Below are 18,977 nucleotides of genomic sequence, written 5' to 3'. Positions count from 1 at the left end.
TTGGCAGTAGTTAGCTCAGGGCTAATCTTCCTCAAAAAAAAAAAAAAATCAGAAATCTGAGACTAGCTCCCAGGTGAGAGGTCAGGACTAGGAATCCCCAGTGTAGAAATTCTAATCAAGGAATGGAGGTGATAAACTGAGGGTGAATGGATGAGGTAGTACGAAATAGGGGAGAATGTGCAGAGGGCTGAGGACTGGATGTGAGCCCTCTGAGGAGAGAAGGGAGAAGAGCAAGCCAAGCAAGCAGGGAAGGAGCAGGCAGAGGGACCAGAGTAAAATCATGGAATTCAGCAGATGAGGCATTTTCAAGAAGCGTAAAACTTCTCATCTGGGCCTCGTAACATCTCTTATATAAAAGAGGAGAAAGGGTCAGGACTCTATAGTTTCTATAGCTACTGGAAGTACCAGTGTTCATCAAAAAGGAACATTGCTTTCTTCCTAGAATATGAAATGGAGCTACATTATAAAATAGGGTTTTTAAAAAAGCTGTCTCGCTGTATGCAAATATTGCTTTTCATGGACATCTTCAGTCATTAAAAAAACAGCAGCAACAAACTTTTGCCTTTGTTTCTTGAATACTTTGTTAAAAATAATGCAGAAGCTTGTCTCATTTTATCTTGTAGGCACAGCAGCCTGGGAAAAATTCTTCAATGTGAAGACATCTATAGAGAAGGTCAACACATCGGTTGTTCCTTTGCTCTGACTGAAGTGAAGGATTCCATTTTCGAACAGCACAGTGTCCAAATAATGGTCAAGGATAATGCAGGAAAAATTAGACCATTTTTCAATATAGTGCCTTTAACTTCTCATGGTAAGTTTTAGAAGTGTTACATCTTTTGATCAATCAATACAAATAATAAAAAATGATGATTTTGGTTTTAAGATCTTCCAAGAAAAAAAGGACTATATTTGTGTGTGCCTTTCTTTGATCCTTTTTAAAGAAGCAAGCTGGGAAATCCTAACATTTATTGAGCACGTGTGCTGCAGGCTTTGTCCTTGTTTCCTATGAGCACGCCGAGACTTGGAGCAAGCAGTTGGTTGTAGAACCAAGCTTGGAACCCAGGCTCTCTGACTCTTAAGATCTATTGTCTTTTACTCATGATGCTTGAGAAGATGATGCCGCAGAATAAAAGTGGTCGAATAGAGTTCCTGAATAATTTCTCTCTTAGGAAAAGCTGAGAGTGGAGGTGGAATGATCCGGGGTGATAATCAAACTGTCAGGCACTGATCAATCAGAACAACCAGTGCTGCCAAGTGTCGGCCTGTTAGAAAGAGCCCTCAACTTGAAAACAAAACATCTGCTTGAGGGCCTAGCTTCTTTACCTCGGACAGGGTATATAAGCTCTCTCTTTTTTTCTTTTTTTTTTTTTTTAAGATTTTATTTTTTCCTTTTTCTCCCCAAAGCCCCCCCGGTACATAGTTGTATATTCTTCGTTGTGGGTCCCTCTAGTTGTGGCATGTGGGACGCCGCCTCAGCGTGGTTTGATGAGCAGTGCCATGTCCACGCCCAGGATTCGAACCAACGAAACAATGGGCCACCTGCAGCAGAGAGCGCGAACTTAACCACTCGGCCACGGGGCCAGCCCCATCTTTTTTTCTTTTTTTAAAGATTTTATTTTTCCTTTTTCTCCCAAAGCCCCCTGGTACATAGTTGCGTATTTAAGTTGTGGGTCCTTCTAGTTGTGGCATGTAGGATGCTGCCTCAGCATGGCTTGGTGAGCGGGGCCATGTCCGTGCCCAGGATCCGAACCTGCGAAAGCCTGGGCTGCCAAAGCGGAGCGTGTGAACTTAACCACTCGGCCACGGGGCCGGCCCCATAAACTCTCTTTGTTTCCTTATCTGTAAAACAGGGTACATTGTCCCTCTTGACCTCAAAGGATTGGTGTAAGGTCCATGTGATGTGAGGTGTGTCAAAGCGTTTTATAAATCTCTAAAGCAGGCTACTATAGGCATCGTGTTTATTTATTTGCTGTAGTACCCCAACAGGGAACTCAGGTTCTGGCTAAGTGGTATACAGAAAATTTGTAGGCAAATCATGAATTGACAAAGGCTCCCAAGTCTGTGAGCAGAACTCTATTTACCGTCCCTTTGAATAGTCATGGAAGTGAGTTCTAATAGTGGACCGAAGGCGGCTTAGTTTGTAGGCCAGGAGAGTGAGGTCGCAGTGACTTGCCAAGTCGGATAATCTGAAGCAACACCATTGTCTGTCCTCCCCCTTGCTTGGCAGATTGTCCTCGATGGACCTTTGAAAGCTCAGTTTGCTATTCTTCTTCCTGGAGATTAGTGGTGACATAAAGGGAGCTCTGTCTCAGCTAGAAAATGACATCTTCAAGCTGTTCTCTGTTAATTAGCCATTCTCTTCTGTTGCTTGGTCTTAAGCCATAGTTGACTCCCAAGAAACTAAGTTGACTAGGTTCATTTTTTTTTACTTTATTTTTAATTGTGGTTATAATCACACAACATAAAATTTGCCATCTTAACCGTTTTTAAGTGTACAGTTCAGGAGTGTTAAGTACATTCACATTGTTGTGCAGCAGACCTCTAGAACTTTTTCATCTTGTAAAAGTGAAACTCGCTGCCCATTGAACACTAATTCCCCCTCTTCCTTCCCCCAGCCCTTGGTAACCACCTTCCTACTTTCTTTTTCTATGATTTTGACTACTTCAGATTCCTCATATGAGTAGAATCGTACAGTATTTGTTCTTTTGTAATGGGCTCATTTCACTTTGCATGATGTCCTCAAGGTTCATCCATGATGTAGCATATGACAGAGACCAGGCTAACGTGTTGTGGTCTTTGATTGGCACACGTGAGTGACAGCTGGGGAGACCCCTTGCGCCTGGTACCCCTTGCCACCCATCAGGTGGAGGCACATCTGGACCCACGCACTTCTTTTCTTTATTCTCTCTGGTGCAGCTAGATGGCCTGATTATCTACTAGCCATTTTCTAACCAGATGCAAGGCAGAGTTCTTCTCATCTGCCATACACCCCAAAGATGTTCCTTAGATCCATTTTACTAGGCAAAGTAAGCTTCCTACATCAATTGTGGCTAATCAGAAGTTCTAGAACTGGGAGCTGGCCTGGTTGCACAGTGGTTAGGTTCGCACATTCTGCTTTGGCGGCCCGGGGTTCGCTGGTTTGGATCCCAGGATTGGACCTACACACTGCTCGTCAAGCCATGCTGTGGCGGGCATCCTACATATAAAGTAGAGGAAGATGGGCACGAATGTTAGCTCAGGGCCAGTCTTCCTCAGCAAAAAGAGGAGGAGTGGCAGCAGATGTTAGCTCAGGGCTAATCTTCCTCAAAAAAAAAAAAATTCTAGAACTGTATGTCTCATCATGTAAGGCCATTAAAAGCATCAGCGCTATTTTCATTTAACTTTTTGACCTTCATTATCTCTACCCATATATGTACCTCATCAAAATAAAGTCTGGAAGCTAATTGGTATTCTTCTTCTATCTTTCAGTGAAGCCTGATCCTCCACATATTAAAAAGCTCTTCTTCCAAAATGGTGACTTGTATGTGCAGTGGAAGAATCCACAGAACTTTTATAGCAGATGCTTATCTTATCAAGTAGAAGTCAATAACAGCCAGACTGAGACTCGGGATATTTTCTCCGTAAGTTTTTTTTTAGATAGTTGTCTTTATTTGAGTATTTTTCTTTCACTTGAATTTCTTGTTGTATAATAAATTGAAATATCAATGAAATGTGGCTTAGATTTGTTACTTTTTGATGATGTTGATGATAATGAAACTTTTTGTCTAAAACACGGCATGGTGGAAGGTTTGAGGGTTCATGGTAGATTGGCTGCAAGATTCAAGCCATTCATTGATTCATTTGCTCAACAAATTTTTATGACATGTCTGTCATGTGCCAGGCACTATTTTATGTGCACATGACACCTGGCGAAAAAGTTTTTTCCATGATGCTTACCTACTAGAAAATAAGTATGTAAATGAGCAAGCTTATTTCAGAGAATGAGTGCTATGAAGAAAATTAAATGGAGTGACATAGCAGGGTGACAGGCGTGCTTGAGGGAGTATGGTGTAGGGTAGTCCCCGAAGTGATGACATTTGAGATGAGACCAGAATGGTGAGCAGGAGCTATCATCTGAAGCTGTGGGGGTGAGTGCGGGCAGCACGTACAAAGACTCTGAGGCGCGAATGAGCTTGGCATGTGTGAGAAACAGAAAGGAGATTGTTGTGGCCAAAATATAGTAGGAAAAGGTGTCTGAGTGGGAGGCCAAGGTCAGATCAGGTAGATACTTGGAGGTTCTGGTATGGCCATTGAGTTTTCTTGGAATTTGTGGCAACTAGAGTAGTCAAATTCTAGTAGTCAGTATTTGTTGGATTGTGTATGCTTATGCTATTAGGAAGCTAATACAAAATATGCTAATTAGAGTTCTCTGTGGGGCACTGGGCATAAAAGATGTGGCATAATCTCCGGGCATCAGTCCCATTGTCACACTTTAGCGTAGAGGTCAAAAGCTCGGGCCTCAAACATTTCTGTTTGGACCACAAACAAAGTGGGCTTTTGTTTATTAAATTTGAATTTTTTGCCCAGATTTAAAACCATCGTACCTGAGGAGTGCAGTTTCCATAAGGTGGCGCCTCAAGACCACAGGAACTGTGCCACTCACTTGTGTGCCACCTGCCTGGGCCCTGTGTGCATTTGAGTTTTAGAGGTTAGGAACCAAGTGTTTTATTTTGGCTTTTCAAGTTGCCGAGCACCTTGTGTGTAGGCAAAGTCCTTGGTCCAGTGGTTTTAGCTCATCCTGAGGACTTCAAAATACTTCCTAAATTAAGTGAGTGTTGACGGGCCATAACTCTCCAGAGGGAGAGAGCAGAGCTCCTCTGGGCATTTGCCGAGGAATCCGTGTGCTGAAATAGAATAATCATTATCTATCCCAGAATCCAGTGACCCCGTACAATACCGCACAGGGGAAAAGCAAAGGGCTTTCAAGCGAGGAGTGGTTGAGGCTTGGGTTTACAGCTAGGTGAGCTGTCAGAAAGGCGACATAAACTTGCCTACTCTAGCCTTTACTGCTCTCTTCTGTCTGCAATCCTGAGACACATGCTGCTCAGATTACTCACTTGGCACTGAGTTATGTCCTGCTGGTTACCCTGATCACATGCGTAGGCCTTTTCTCTCCGCTAAAAACCTAAGCTCCTGTAGGGAGGGGTTGGTTGGTGTGTACTCTGTGCTGTTCCTGCTCCTCATAGCAGGTAACATGTATTGAGCGATTACTAAGTACTATGTATTTTAATAAGCACTTTATCTGAATTGTCTCATTCTAGGTCCTGTTATTTCATCCCCATTTTACAGATGAGAAAACTTGGTTTTAGAGGATGCTGCTAAGGTCATATTTCTAGTCAGTCTTAGAGCCAAGATTTCTACAAAAGTCTAACTCCAAAGCTTTTATTCTTAACCACCGGGGCCCACCTCAATGCTTCCTCTTAATAGTAGCAGCCATCACTTATGAAGTGTTTATGATGTGCCACAAATATATTCTTCTGTGTACTTCTTATACAGTAGCTCATAGCAATCCATGGAATAGGTTCTATTTTAACCTACATTTTACTGAGAAACTAAGGCTCAGAGAGCTTAAATAACTTGCTACAGGCGACACAGCTAATAAGTATGACTTCAAAGTTTGGTCTCCCTGTATTAAACTTTGACCAAGAATACTTGGTATAACAATATGTACATAGTCATCACTTAATAAATCCTTTTTAAAATGAACAAAGAAAACAAAACAAAACCAGATTCATAGTTATAGAGAACATATTGATGGTTGCCAGAGTTTGGGGAGTGGGTGAAATGAGTGAAGGAGATCAAGAGGTACAAAATTCCAGTTATAAAATAAATGTCATGTAGACATAATGTACAATATGGGGAATATAGACACTAATACTGTATTAACTTTGTGTGGGGACAGGTGGTAAGTTGACTTGTGGTGATCATTTCGTAATGTATATAATTGTCAAATCACCATGTTGTACACCTGAAACTAATATAATATTGTATGTCAATTATACTTCTAAAATAGATGCCAAAGTCTGCATTGATAAAAGTATGGGAAGACTCACATTTTGTTTTAGAATGAGTTCTAGAAATCTTCCAGTATTAATCCATTTATTTTTTTGTATTTGTTCATTTATTGAACAAATGTATATTGACCATCTTCCAGGAGCCATAGTCTCCGCTAGTGTTTGTATCCAACATTGGATGATTTAGTATTGTTTTAGTAACAAGGAATTTACCACCTCACATATTCCTTACAAGGCCTTGCAAAATGCAACAAAATATTTGTTGAATAAAGAAATGCAATTTTCGTATTAAAAAAAGTAAATTCTTGTTGAATTGAGTTACCTTTTTTACAAATTTATGCATCGAAGAGAACACACATACTATGGAATTTATCCACCTAAATCAGAACTATAATCTGTTTGAAATTAACTATGTGTACACTTGAATTTAGTGTTCTCTCTCCTAGCAGATGTTCACCAGCTGCTTCCTCCCCTAGAATGTCATCAGTTTCTTGTGTGTTCATTGATTTTGAGCTCTGCTGGTTAGATCTTTTGTGTTTCCTTTTTACAAGACTTTTTGAGGAATTATTTTGCCTTGTGTTCCAGTTGAGAGGAGCAAGTAGGCTGGACCATGAACTGGTGCCATCACGTGGGGGCTGTGCTCAGAGGTAGCTCGTGACAGGATCATAAAGTGGGGAATGACTTGTCTGTGTCCACCCTCATCCCCGTAGACTATCTGCCTGGTGCTCTGTGTGTGCCCTTGTTTTCCTTTCCTCACAGAGGTATCTGAACAGCTGATAAACTACACAAGGGGATTTACATTTGAACAAGAACCCAGAACCTTCAGTTTACACAATGATTTGCAGATTTTGGAATATATATATCTGGGAGATGGTCCAGGGGAGGGGGGGACATCAGCCTGCAACTTGATCCCTCAAGTGGTAGTTGACACTTGTAATGGCCCAGCAGGCATCTGACTCCTAATGGTCAGCAATGGGGTGCAGTAGACCCTGAATGGTTTTTTCTCCGCCCCTATGTGAAATATTGATAGGGTGGCCCTTGATCATTCAGTTGGCGTTTTAGCTCTTCACAAATGCAGGTAGGAACCATTGAGTGAATGACATTGAATGCCAAAAATCATAGCTATGTGTTCTGGTCTTTGTTCCATGTTTAAACATCTCTTTTATAGAAGTTGACTATTTTTTCCAGCTTTATTGAGATATGATTATTGACTAAAAATTGTATATATTTAGGTTGTACAATGTGATTAATTTTAAGGTGTACAACATGATGATTTAATATACATATACATTGTGAAATGATTACCACAATCAAGTTAATTAACACATCCATAACCTTACACTGTTATCTTTTTTTTGTGGTGAGAACACTTAAGATCTACTCTCTTAGCAAATTTCAAGGATATTATACACTATTATTAACTATAATCACCATGCTGTCCATTAGATCCCCAGAACTTATAACTGAAAGTTTGGACCCTTTGACCAATATCTTCCCATTTTCCCTTATGTAACCAGCAAGCCCAGAAGGCCCATCGTGACCCATGTCGGTCACTGTCCTCCCAAAGAGCAACTATTGTCTTGACTTCTAATCCCGTAGATTAGTTGTGTTACCTCTTTTTAAACTTTATATAAATGAATTATACAGAAGTTACTTTTTTGTATGTCTGCCTTCTTTCACTTGATGTTATGTTTATGAGATTCACTGATATCATTGTCTGTAGTTGCAGATGGTTCATTCTCATTGCATTCATCCCATCATATCAATCTACCACATTTGATTTCTCCATTCTCCCATTGATGGACATTTGGATAGTTTCTAGTTTGGAGTTTTATGGATAGAGTCTTTGTGAGCATTTGTGTACTTGTTTCTGTGCACATGCACATACATTTCTGTTGGGCGTATATGGGTCATAGGGTTACATATGATTGTCTCTAGTAGATAATAGTTTTCCCAAATGGTTGTGCCAGTTTACACTACTAAGAGCAGAAATTGGGAGTGCTAGATGCTTCACATCCTCACCAACGCTTGGTATTGTCTGGTAGGAGTGTGTATTGTTATCTTGTAGATTTAATTTGCGTTTCCCTGATGCCTAATGAAGTTGAGCACTTTTTAATGTGTTTATTGGCAATTTGGATATCCTCTTGTGAAGTGGCTGTTCAAGTCTTTTGCCAGTTTTTCTTTTGGGTTGTCTGTCTTTTCTTTATTAATTTGTGAGATATCTGTATATATGTGTGTGTATTATATATAAATATAAATATATATTACATAATGTATATATGCAAGTTCTTTGTCAGAAGTTGCAAATATCTTCTGTCACTCTATACATTACCTTTTTATTTCCTTAACAGCAAGCATATCTTTTGATGAACAGAAGAAGTTTTTAATTTTAATATAGATGACTTTATAAAACATTTTCCTTTATGGTTAATATTTTTTTGGTCCTATTTAAGAAATCTTTTCCTGCTTCAAGGTCACAAAGATAATCTACGTTTCCATCTAAAAGCTTGCTGTATTTATTTATTTAGTCTAACTTTCATATTCAGATCTGCAATCCATCTGGAATTGACTTTGTAAATAGTGTGAGGCAGGAGTCAAGATTCGTTTTTTCCCCTCATATGGACATGTAATTGACCCAGCACCACTTATTAAAAAAACCAACTTTTTCCGTTGCCCCTGATCCTCTTTAGTGGAGCAAAAGGAAACCTTGTTAGAAATGGTTAAATGATGCAAAATGTGATTTTTTTAAAATTGTGGATTTATTCATTTTCTGTATTTTCAAGGTTGAAGAGGCCAAATGTCAGAATCCAGAATTTGAGGGAGACCTGGAGGTCAGTAAATTCAACTTTAGCTATTTGGGCTTAAACTCAGAGTAATTAGGGGTGGGGCAGGGTGAGCATAGCCTGAATTGGAACTGCTTTGAGAAAAACAAACTACTTTGTTCTGTGCATTGTTGCCAATTGTTTTTTTTCAGGAGTTAAAGTCAGATAATTCAGATTGCAATCCAAGTCTTAATCATATACAGAATTTGGCAGATAATTATATTTAGGATTCAGCAGCAGAGAAAGAGAATTAACTGGTAATATTCTTGTGTGTTTTTATTTTATATCTAAGGGTACAATTTGTTTCATGGTCCCCGGTGTTCTTCCTGATACTGTGAACACAGTCAGAATAAGAGTCAAAACAAATAAATTATGCTATGAGGATGACAAACTCTGGAGTAATTGGAGTCAAGCGATGAGTATAGGTAAGAGAACAGGATTTCATTAAAATTTAAACCATTGATGCATGGACACTAAGCTGAAGCAGAAAATAGATTGGACAAAAGGACTGTTCTGCATTCTTGACGTCAGCCAGAGAGTACTTGCGATCAAAATGTACTTTGTGTTTAATTAATGTCAAATCACCCAGGGCTAATTTACAAAATAAAGCTCTTTGAAAATCCACAAAATCCAAATGGTGTTATTCTCTCTTCTCTCCTGTCTCCATCTTTGTTAATAACCTGAACAAAAATGTAGAAGGCAGGCATGATTAAATCTGCAGATTCTACAATGCCAGAGGACCATACCATGTGCTGGTGACAGAATCAAGAGTAGAACAATGACCTTGAGGGCATTTAATAGAGATAAATCTGTATCTAGGTTTGAAAAAAAATCAGTTTCCTTTATTAAGTGAGAGGCTGAGCAAGCTATGTGTCAGGCTCAAGTACAGGGTTAGAAAGACCTGTGCTTTAAGGCTCTGTGTGTTGTAGGGTGGGGTATAGGGTTTTGTTTGACTGTAAGATCAAAGTGACTCGACTTTGAACCCTTAAATATCCCCAAAAGGCATATGTAGTCATAGGCAGCCGTGATGGTGCAGTGCCTGAAACCAGGGAATGCAGCAGGACGGGGCACGGTGTCCTGCTTACATGAGAAGTGTGCAGGATTCCATTCCGGGCACCACGTTGTAGGAGATGCATTGGCAGACTGGAATCTATCCTTGATAGGTAATCAAGATGTTGAAGAATCTCAAAATTTTCGGAGAAACAGTTGAAGTAAGTTTGGGGAGTCATGATTGCTGAATTCTAATATTTGAGATATTGTCAGGTAAAAGAGAGAATAGGCTATCTTTTTTGTGGCTCCTTGGGGCAAAATAGGACCAACTTAAGAAAACAGTGAGAGAGACAGGTTGCTGAGGTAAGCGATTCCCTATTAACTGAGAGACTGAACAAGCGATCTGCCAGGTGTGGTTATATTAGTTATCTATTGTTGCGTAACAAATCATCCCAAAATTTAGTGGCTTAAAAACACATATTTACCATCTCACAGTTTCTGTGGGTAGGAATCTGAGTGTGGCTTAGCTAGGTACCTCTGGCTCAAGTTCTCTCATGAGGTTACAGTCAATCTGTCAGCTGGGACTGCAGTCTCATCTGAAGGCTTGACTGGGGCTAGAGAATCCACTTTCCAAGCTCACTCATGTGGTCATCGGAGAGCCTCACTTCTTCTCTGGCTGCTGGGTGGAGGCTGTAGCAGGTTGAATTGCATCCCTCAAAAAGATATGTTCAAGTCTGAACTCTTGGTACCTGTGAATGTGACCTTATTTGGAAATAGAGTTTTTGCAGATGTAATCAAGTTAAGATGGGGGTTATAATGGCTTAGGGTAGGCCCTAAATTCAATGACTAGTATCCTTATGAGAAGAAGAGAGGATAAACAGAAACACAGGCACATGAACACACAGGGAAGAAGGCCATGTGAAGATGGAGGCAGAGATTAGAGTGATGCAGTTACAAGCCAAGGAACACTATTGATAGCCAGGAGCTACCAGAAGCTAGGAGGAGGCAAGGAGGGATTCTTCTTTAGAGCCTTCAGAGAGAGTATGCCCTTTCAGATACCATGATTTTGGACTTCTAGCCTCCACAACTATGAGAGAATACATTTCTGTCGTTTAAAGCCAACCGGTGTGTGGTGATTTATTACAGTAGCTCTAGGGAACTAATACAGAGCCTCCCTCAGTTCTTTGCCAGTTGGGCCTCCCCACAGGTCTACCTCATGGTGTGGCAGCTGGCTTCCCCAAGTAAGTGATCCAAGCAAGAAAAAGTATGAGAGAACACCCAGTGTGGAAACCACGTTTATAACTGAATCTCAGAAATGACATCCCATTTCTGTTGCTATTCAATTCTTTACAAATGAGTCAACTAGTCCAGCCCACTCTCAAGGGGAAGAGATTACACAAGGGTGTAAATATCAAGAGGCAGGAATCATTTGGGGATATTTTAGAGGCTGCCTAATGCAATGATGCTGGGCTCTGATGACGCTTTCTAGATCTTCATGCACTAGTGGAAAAGGTGAGCATATAAACAGACATATGACATTCTATGTGTTAGATGTAGCAAGGCAGTTAATGAAAGGCTTTGGAATTGGACAGTGCTGGATTTGAGGCTTGACTCCATCACAATACTAAATCCTTCTGGACAAGCCACTAAACCTCTCTGAGCTTTATCCTTCTCATGTGTGTAAATGGGAGATAATATTATCTATCTCTATACCATAGATATAAGCATGTAAAAGCAGCTAATATGGTATCAGACATGTAGTAGGTGCTCAATTAAGAATAGTAGTAGTGGTAGTTGTTAGGAATATTTTAGGTATTCTAGTAGTGGTAAGTAACCAATAAGAAAAGATAGTCACTGTTAATGAGATGACATATTTAACAGGTGTAACATTTTTGTTAGTAGTGTCTGGAAGGAACCAGTTGAGATACCTGGTTTCAGATAATCCTAAAGGTGTTTATTCACCCATGGCATTTTAGGCATCAGAGCAGGACTTTTTTTTCACTATTAAGATAACAGAAGATAAGATAATTGAAGAGTTTCAGAAAACAGATTGGGGTCGAGGGCAGAAGTATCTGTGATCCCTCTAGTCTAATACAACTGTCGCTTGGGTTCTTTCTAAAAGGGTTTTATTTCTCATGTCTTTCTGTTTGCTTTCCATCTTCCAGGTAAGAAGGCCGATCCCACATTCTACATAGCCATGTTACTCATCATTCCAGTCATCGTTGCAGGTGCCATCATAGTCCTGCTGCTTTACCTAAAAAGGTAAGGCAGCTGCCCGGGCAGGCTTGACAGTTTCTGCCAGCCTGGTGGCTCTGCTTATCACCCTTTATGACAGTGTTTGATGTTTGCTCAGCATATTAGAAGCGTTTTGGCTATAAATGGGTTTTGGCAGTACGGCATGGCAAAGAAAATTATTGTGCCCATTTTCTGGTGAGGAAAGCGTTGGATTAGTTTCTCAGGGCTCTGCTCAGGTGCTGCTCTCTGCATGTGTTTAGAATTGTTGAGAGAATTTATGTTGACTCACTCTTTCAAATGGCTAATTTATCAACAGTTAGTTGATAGCTCTTGGAATGAAGCTTTAGAAATGGAGACCATTGCTAAGGGAATTGCTTGTCTAGTATTAATGCAAAGCAGGTGACTACTTAAAGCTGTAGGAATGAGAACTTCATCCAGTCGTCTCTAATATATGGTATTCATTCCTCGAGAATGTTGTATATCTCACCATACGGATTGGTCTGCTGCTGTTATTTACTCTTGCGGTAAATACCTAAGGTTGGAATAAGATTATTAAGCTGGGTCCAGAACCAGTATTTTGTCATTATTTCTATGTACTTTCAACATACACTTATTGTGTGCCTATTTAAGTGCCAGGCACTGTTTTAATTGCTGGGGTTACAACAGTGAACAGGAAAAAGTCCTTATCTGTGTTCTAGGGGGACATATATCTAGGGGATAGATATAGATATATATATATAAAATAATGCTATGATTTCACATAGTGAGTAGTAACGTTATGGGGAAAAAGGCTAGGAAGTGATAGGAGGCTCATCTTACATAGGATGGCCAGGGAAGGCCTCTCTGAGAAAGTGACATTTAAGGCGAGACTAAATAAAGTGAAGGAGTGAGCCATTCAGATATTTGAAGAAAAAGCATTCCAGGCCTAGGGAATAGCAAGTGCAAAGGCCCCGAGTCTGGAATGAGCTTCATGTGTCTTGTTGGAGTAGAGTACACAAGGGGGAGAGCAACAGGAGATGAGGCTGGAGAGGTTGGCGGAGCCAGATCGTGTCATAGCAAGGAACTGAGATTTTATCCTAGGCTTGATGGGGAAACATTGGAGAGTTTTAAGCAGGGGAGGGACGTGGTCTGATTTACTGTCATAAAAGATCACTAGTTGCTGGGGGAAGAATTGACTTGGGCAAGAGTGGAAGCAGGGAGACTAGTTAGGAGGCATTGCCGTGTTTTGGGAGAAAGATGAAGGTATCTTGGGCTAGGAGGTTAGAATGGAGGTAGTAAGATGTGGTCAGATGTGGGATATATTTTGAAGGTAGAATTGATAGCACTTGCTGATGGCTGCTTGTCTGTGGACATGTGAGGGAAATCAAAGATTCAAGGATAACTTAGATTTTTAGCTTCGGCAACTGAGTGAATGCTGGAGCCATTTACTGAAATGGAGGAGATTGTGAAGAGAGCTGGCTCTAGGGGAAAAGTGAGGACTTCAGTTTTGAACATGCTGAGTTTGAGATGCCTATTAGATGTCCAAGTAGAGATGTTAAATAGGTAGTTGTATACATGAACCTGGAGTTGAAGGGAGAGGTGTGGGCTGGAGATAGAACTTTGGGTATTCTTGGCATGTAAATGGATTTAAAGCCCTAAGACTGGAAGAGAGCCCTCATGAAGTAAGATAAAGAGGACAAAAGACCGAACCCTGGGGCACACCAGTGTTTAGAGTCCTAGGAGAAGAGGTAGGTCTGCCAAAGGGTACTGTAAGATGCCAAATAGAGAGGAAGAAGTAAGAAAAAAAAAGAAAAATTAAAAAGGAATGTACCCTGCTCTCAGAAGATTATTTTTTTCAACGTTATAAACAGCAAGCTCCCATTTGGTCTATGATAAGTAAAGCACCATTATTATTTAAATGATGGGGTATAACACACACAATCATAACTATGTGAAGTGATGGAGTATTAATTAGCTTGATTGTGGTAATCATTTCACAATATATACATGTATCATAACAATACGTTGTACCCCTGAAATATATACAATTTTTTTTTAAAGATTTTATTTTTCCTTTTTCTCCCCAAAGCCCCCTGGTACATAGTTGTGTATTTTTAGTTGTGGATCCTTCTAGTTGTGGAATGTGGGATGCCGCCTCAGCATGGCCTGACAAGCGATGCCATGTCCGCGCCCAGGATCCGAACCGGCGAAACCCTGGGCCGCTGAAGCAGAGCGCGCGAACTGAACTACTCGGCCACGGGGCCGGCCCTGTACAATTTTTATTTATCAAATATATCTCAATAAAACTAGAAAAAAACTTTTAAAATGATAGGGTATAAGTAGTCTGCTTATGCTGATGGCCCTTTTGCTCCACCCGCACTTGATGCCCTTAGGACATTGATTTCTCAGCTTGTTTCAGAAATTTCTTCACAACTGCTTTATCACTAAAGATGACTTGTGTCACATGTCTTTTGTCCAAGCCTTCTTTTAATATGGCTATATTTAAGTGGGACGTTCCTATAGGCTGGAAGATGTGATCAAAAATGTCTGTTTTCTTAAAGGCTCAAGATCATTATGTTTCCTCCAATTCCTGATCCTGGCAAGATTTTTAAAGAAATGTTTGGAGACCAGAATGATGATACCCTGGTAAGCACTGACTCTATGAGGTTTGAAATTGGTGGGTTTTTTTTTTTTTTTTTCTGAGGCTATGGGATTTTTAAAAATTTTGGTAAAATATACATAACATAAAATTTACCATTTTAATTGTTTTTAAGTGTACAGTTCAATGGCAGTGAGTACACTTACAATGTCATTCAGCCATTATCACCATTTCCTGAACCTTTTCATCATCCCAAACAGAAACTGCCCTTTAAACAAGAACTCCTCATGGCCCCCAGCCCCTGGTAACATCTGTTCTACTTTGTGTCTCTGAATTTGCCTATTCTGGGTACCTCATATAAGTGGAATCCTACAATATCTGTCCTTTTGTGTCTGGCTTCTTTCACTTAGCATGATGTTTTTGAGGTTCATCCAAGTTGTAGCATGTGTCAGAATTTCATTTCTAGATTGATTATTTTAAAGTACTTTTTATCTAAAAGATTAAAGACGAGCTGATTTAAAATATATCTCAGGCCAAGCGTACCACCTAAGAAGTCTCCAGAATACTTTGCCCATCTCCCATCACTGGGCTTCACTCTCTCCCTGGGGTAGGGAACATATTTGATCCAAACATGCAGGGGGAGGAGCCTCCTTTATGCAGCTAGCCCAATAGGCGGGGCTTCTGACTCTTGGATAATTTGTAAACTTGATTTGGAGAAAGATAAAGATGGGGTAAACAATTGAAATAGATTTTGTTCGTGCTACTGCCTGGAAAGCTGGCCTCCCAAGATGGGGAACTAGCGCAGACCCCACTGTTAGAGTTCGTTTGCTGCAGACTCTCCTGCTGGAATTTATGGCTGGAAAACCTAAGACCGTATGAGAATGAGAGAGTTTGAAGTTTCTCTGATAAATACATTCACCCAAATAAAATAATAAAGACACTAAATGAAATAAATATCAATATTATTGTATATATCTTAAATTAGTACTAACAGGCATAGGGCAGTTAATTGAGGGAAGCAGTACAGCATAGCAGATAATAGCCTGCACTCTGGAGTCAGATTGTCTGGATTCAAATCTCTGCTGTGTCATTTACCATCTGTTTGACCTTAGGTAACTTCCTTAACCTCTCTCTCTCTGCCTCAGTTTTCCCATTTGTAAAGTGGAGGTAATGATAACACCAGCCTCATAGTGTTGTTATGTTGGATTAAGTTAATTTAATAGTCATGCACCACATAATGACGTTTCGGTCAATGATGGACCGCATGTACGATGATGGTCCCAACATAGTACCATGTAGCCTGGGTGTGTAGTAGGCTATACAATCTAGGTTTGTGTAAGTACACTCTGTGATGTTCGCACAATGACAAAATCACCTAAGGACGCATCTCTCAGAACGTGTCCCCGTCATTCATTGACACATGACTGTACATAAAGACTGCTGAGCATGCTTGGCACTTTATAGGTGTTCAGTAAGTTAGTGATTAGTATTACTAAATACTTTCCATTTATCTTTAATCCCCAAACAATTCTTGTAATAACGAGTGATTCACACTGGCAGTGATGATATGCGGTTAGGGAAGGAAGACGGGGAGGCCGATGTGCTGTCAGAGGAGTATTCATCTGGATCACTTTTTCACCAAGTCATGGTCACAGACAGTGGGTAACTCTGCCAGACCCTGGGGATAGGGTACCACTCGGCAGCTGGGTCCAGAAGTCAGGCACCTGATAAGGGGATTGTACACTGAGGTGACTGGCAACCAGTGATTCTTCAACTTTAGCTGAGTGACAATCAACTGGAATGCTTGTAAGAATGTAGAAGCCTGGGCCCTCCCTCCGGAGATTCTGAGTCAGCAGGTCTGCGATGAGTCCCAGGAATCTGCATATTTAACCGGAGCCCACAGGTGATTCCTGTCCTGGCAGGATAGTTTGTGGACCACACTTCGAAAATCCCTGTTACAGATATTTTCCTTTGGATTACCAGTGTCTCTTTCTTCATTTCACCAGCTACTGTGGTCAATGCTGGAGGCTGGGAATTGTGCAAATATTCTAACAACTCTAACCAGTTTTTGAAAGTCTGCTATGTGTACATACCATATTAAGCTCTTTGCTTATATTCCCTTACTGAATCTTCATAACCGGCCTGTGGTGCAGGTGCTGTTAGTACCATTTTATAGATGAGGAAATGGAGCCTCAGTGAGGTTAAGTCACTTTAGTGAGGTCACACAGCTAGTAGGTAGTTAGGTTCGATTTGACCCAGGACTGTCTGATTCCAGAGTTCTCTCTCTCTTTCCACTGTGCCACATTGCCTCTTGTAAGATAGGATGCTTGTCCTCAAGAACCTCACCACCTTCAAAGAGTTCTGTATGATAGCAGTAGAAGGTTGGGATAGTGAGTTATGAGGAAAATATTTAGAGTCACATTATGATTGGCCTTATATGGAAAGATACTAGGATATCTTTCTGACAACAATCTGGAGGGAATGGATTAGAGAGGGGAGGCACTAGCTTGGTAGCAAACTGGCACCCTCGCCCTGAATTTGCCCCGTAGGTGTTTTGTTTGTCCAGTGTGAGATATTTAAAATTTTTCAACTTGGAATCCTAACCAGGACACACACTCTACCAGTTCATCTCAGGCCCTGCCATTTCCAGTTCCCACTGTGGTTTCACACATTGACCTAACATGCCAGACTCTTGAAAGACATTTGAAGTGGCTCGCCATCTTAGCAGAATGAAGACTAGTGAAAGTGCTGTGACACAAATGCCCAGTATCTGTGCAAACATGTTTGGACTCACTAATATATATAAAACATACAGCCAAAGCATTGATGAGATATAAATTTCCAGCCTAATAAGTTCCTAAAAAAGTAATAGTACCCAGTGTTAACAAGTGGGTGGGGAACTGGCACTTTTCCTGCACTGCTCATGGGCCTGTAAAATGGTATTCAGTCTTTCTGGGGGGCAGCTTGGTAAAATATAACAAGAATCATTAATCTTGTGATTATACTTTTAGTCATCTATTTTGCGGGAATAATCCAACAGTGGCTCAAGGATGGTTTAAAAAAGATAGATTTTCAAAGCATTTAATGTCATAGCAAAATATTCATGTTATAAAAGTAAGAAACATAAATGTGTAGTATATTATAATCTTAATTTAAAAAAATGCCTTAATCTATACATAGAATGACGAGTGGAAGGAAATGAGTCAAATGATTATCTCTGGGCAGAAAGATTGGGGATAATTGATATTATTCTCTTTCTACCTTACCGAGATTTTCAAATTGCCTATAATAAGCCTGTATTGCTTTTATGATAAAAAGAACCCCTGTACAAGTCGTTAAGGGAAGAGAGAATGTTGTGGTCATCCAGGTCTGAGAGATAATAGGGACTTGAACTTGGGTGGTAGCAGAGATTGATGCAAGAGACATTATTGAAGGAAACTCATTACGACTTGGTGACTCTGTGTGGGCGATGAAAGGTGGGGAAAGTAAAAAATAATTTTAAGGTTTCAAGCCTGGGTGATAGAGTGAATGATGGTAACATTCACAGCAAAATCAGATCAATTATCTTTCTCAGAGATGGGAAAATTGCTTTTTTTCAATTTGCTGTCTGGAGGATAATATGTTGTCCCGATGAGTCAGATAATTCTGTAATTTAGTGAGGCGGACACACTGACACAATGGACCACTGAAAGTGTAAGATGTTTTTGTTTGTAGTGGTTGCAGACCATTAAATAAAATCAGTGTTTAAAACTAAAAGTATAATAAAAATGCCAGACAGGGGAAAGGGTAATAGAACAAATTTTCATGTTTGCATTTAACCAAATGAATAATCCTCTTTCTCTACATGACAGAAATCCTTACAAATTGAACTGCATATGCAACAGAAAGGCTAACTTTTTATTCCTAGAACCATTGAATTATATAATGAACATGGCCCTAGAGGTCGTCTAATGAGGTGGATTTTTACATGTTTAATTATTTATCTTTGATTATACATCTTAAAAACTCTAGGGCTGGCCCCGTGGCAGAGTGGTTAAGTTCACGCACTCTGCTTCGGTGGCCCAGGGTTCGCTGGTTTGGATCCTGGGTGCGGACATGGCACCACTCATCAGGCCATGCTGAGGTGGCGTCCCACATGCCACAACTAGAAGAACCCACAACTGAACATATACAACTATGTACCACGGGACTTTGGGGAGAAAAAGGAAAAATAAAATTGAAAAAAAAAACAAACAAAAAAACCCTGTAGATTCTCATCCTACCCCGTCACTTTAGAGATGGGAACATTGGGGGCCACAG

The 18,977-nt window shown here is 40.3% G+C and overlaps 1 protein-coding gene across 1 annotated transcript in view; it reads left to right on the top strand.

Moving 5' to 3' along the window:
• IL13RA1 (interleukin 13 receptor subunit alpha 1) overlaps positions 1-18,977 on the top strand; it is a 53,415-nt gene that overhangs the window by 23,636 nt on the left and 10,802 nt on the right. The window contains exons 5-10 of the mRNA XM_046673420.1: positions 624-811; positions 3,469-3,620; positions 8,837-8,884; positions 9,168-9,300; positions 12,031-12,127; positions 14,641-14,725. Coding sequence (XP_046529376.1) covers positions 624-811; positions 3,469-3,620; positions 8,837-8,884; positions 9,168-9,300; positions 12,031-12,127; positions 14,641-14,725 — 703 coding nt within the window. The remainder of the gene's footprint in view (positions 1-623; positions 812-3,468; positions 3,621-8,836; positions 8,885-9,167; positions 9,301-12,030; positions 12,128-14,640; positions 14,726-18,977) is intronic.

Source organism: Equus quagga, chromosome 10 (genome assembly GCF_021613505.1).
Source record: "Equus quagga isolate Etosha38 chromosome 10, UCLA_HA_Equagga_1.0, whole genome shotgun sequence".
Lineage (NCBI taxonomy): Eukaryota > Metazoa > Chordata > Mammalia > Perissodactyla > Equidae > Equus > Equus quagga.
The sequence above is the reverse complement of the archived record's forward strand: the minus strand, read 5'-3'. Positions and strand labels throughout refer to the sequence as shown.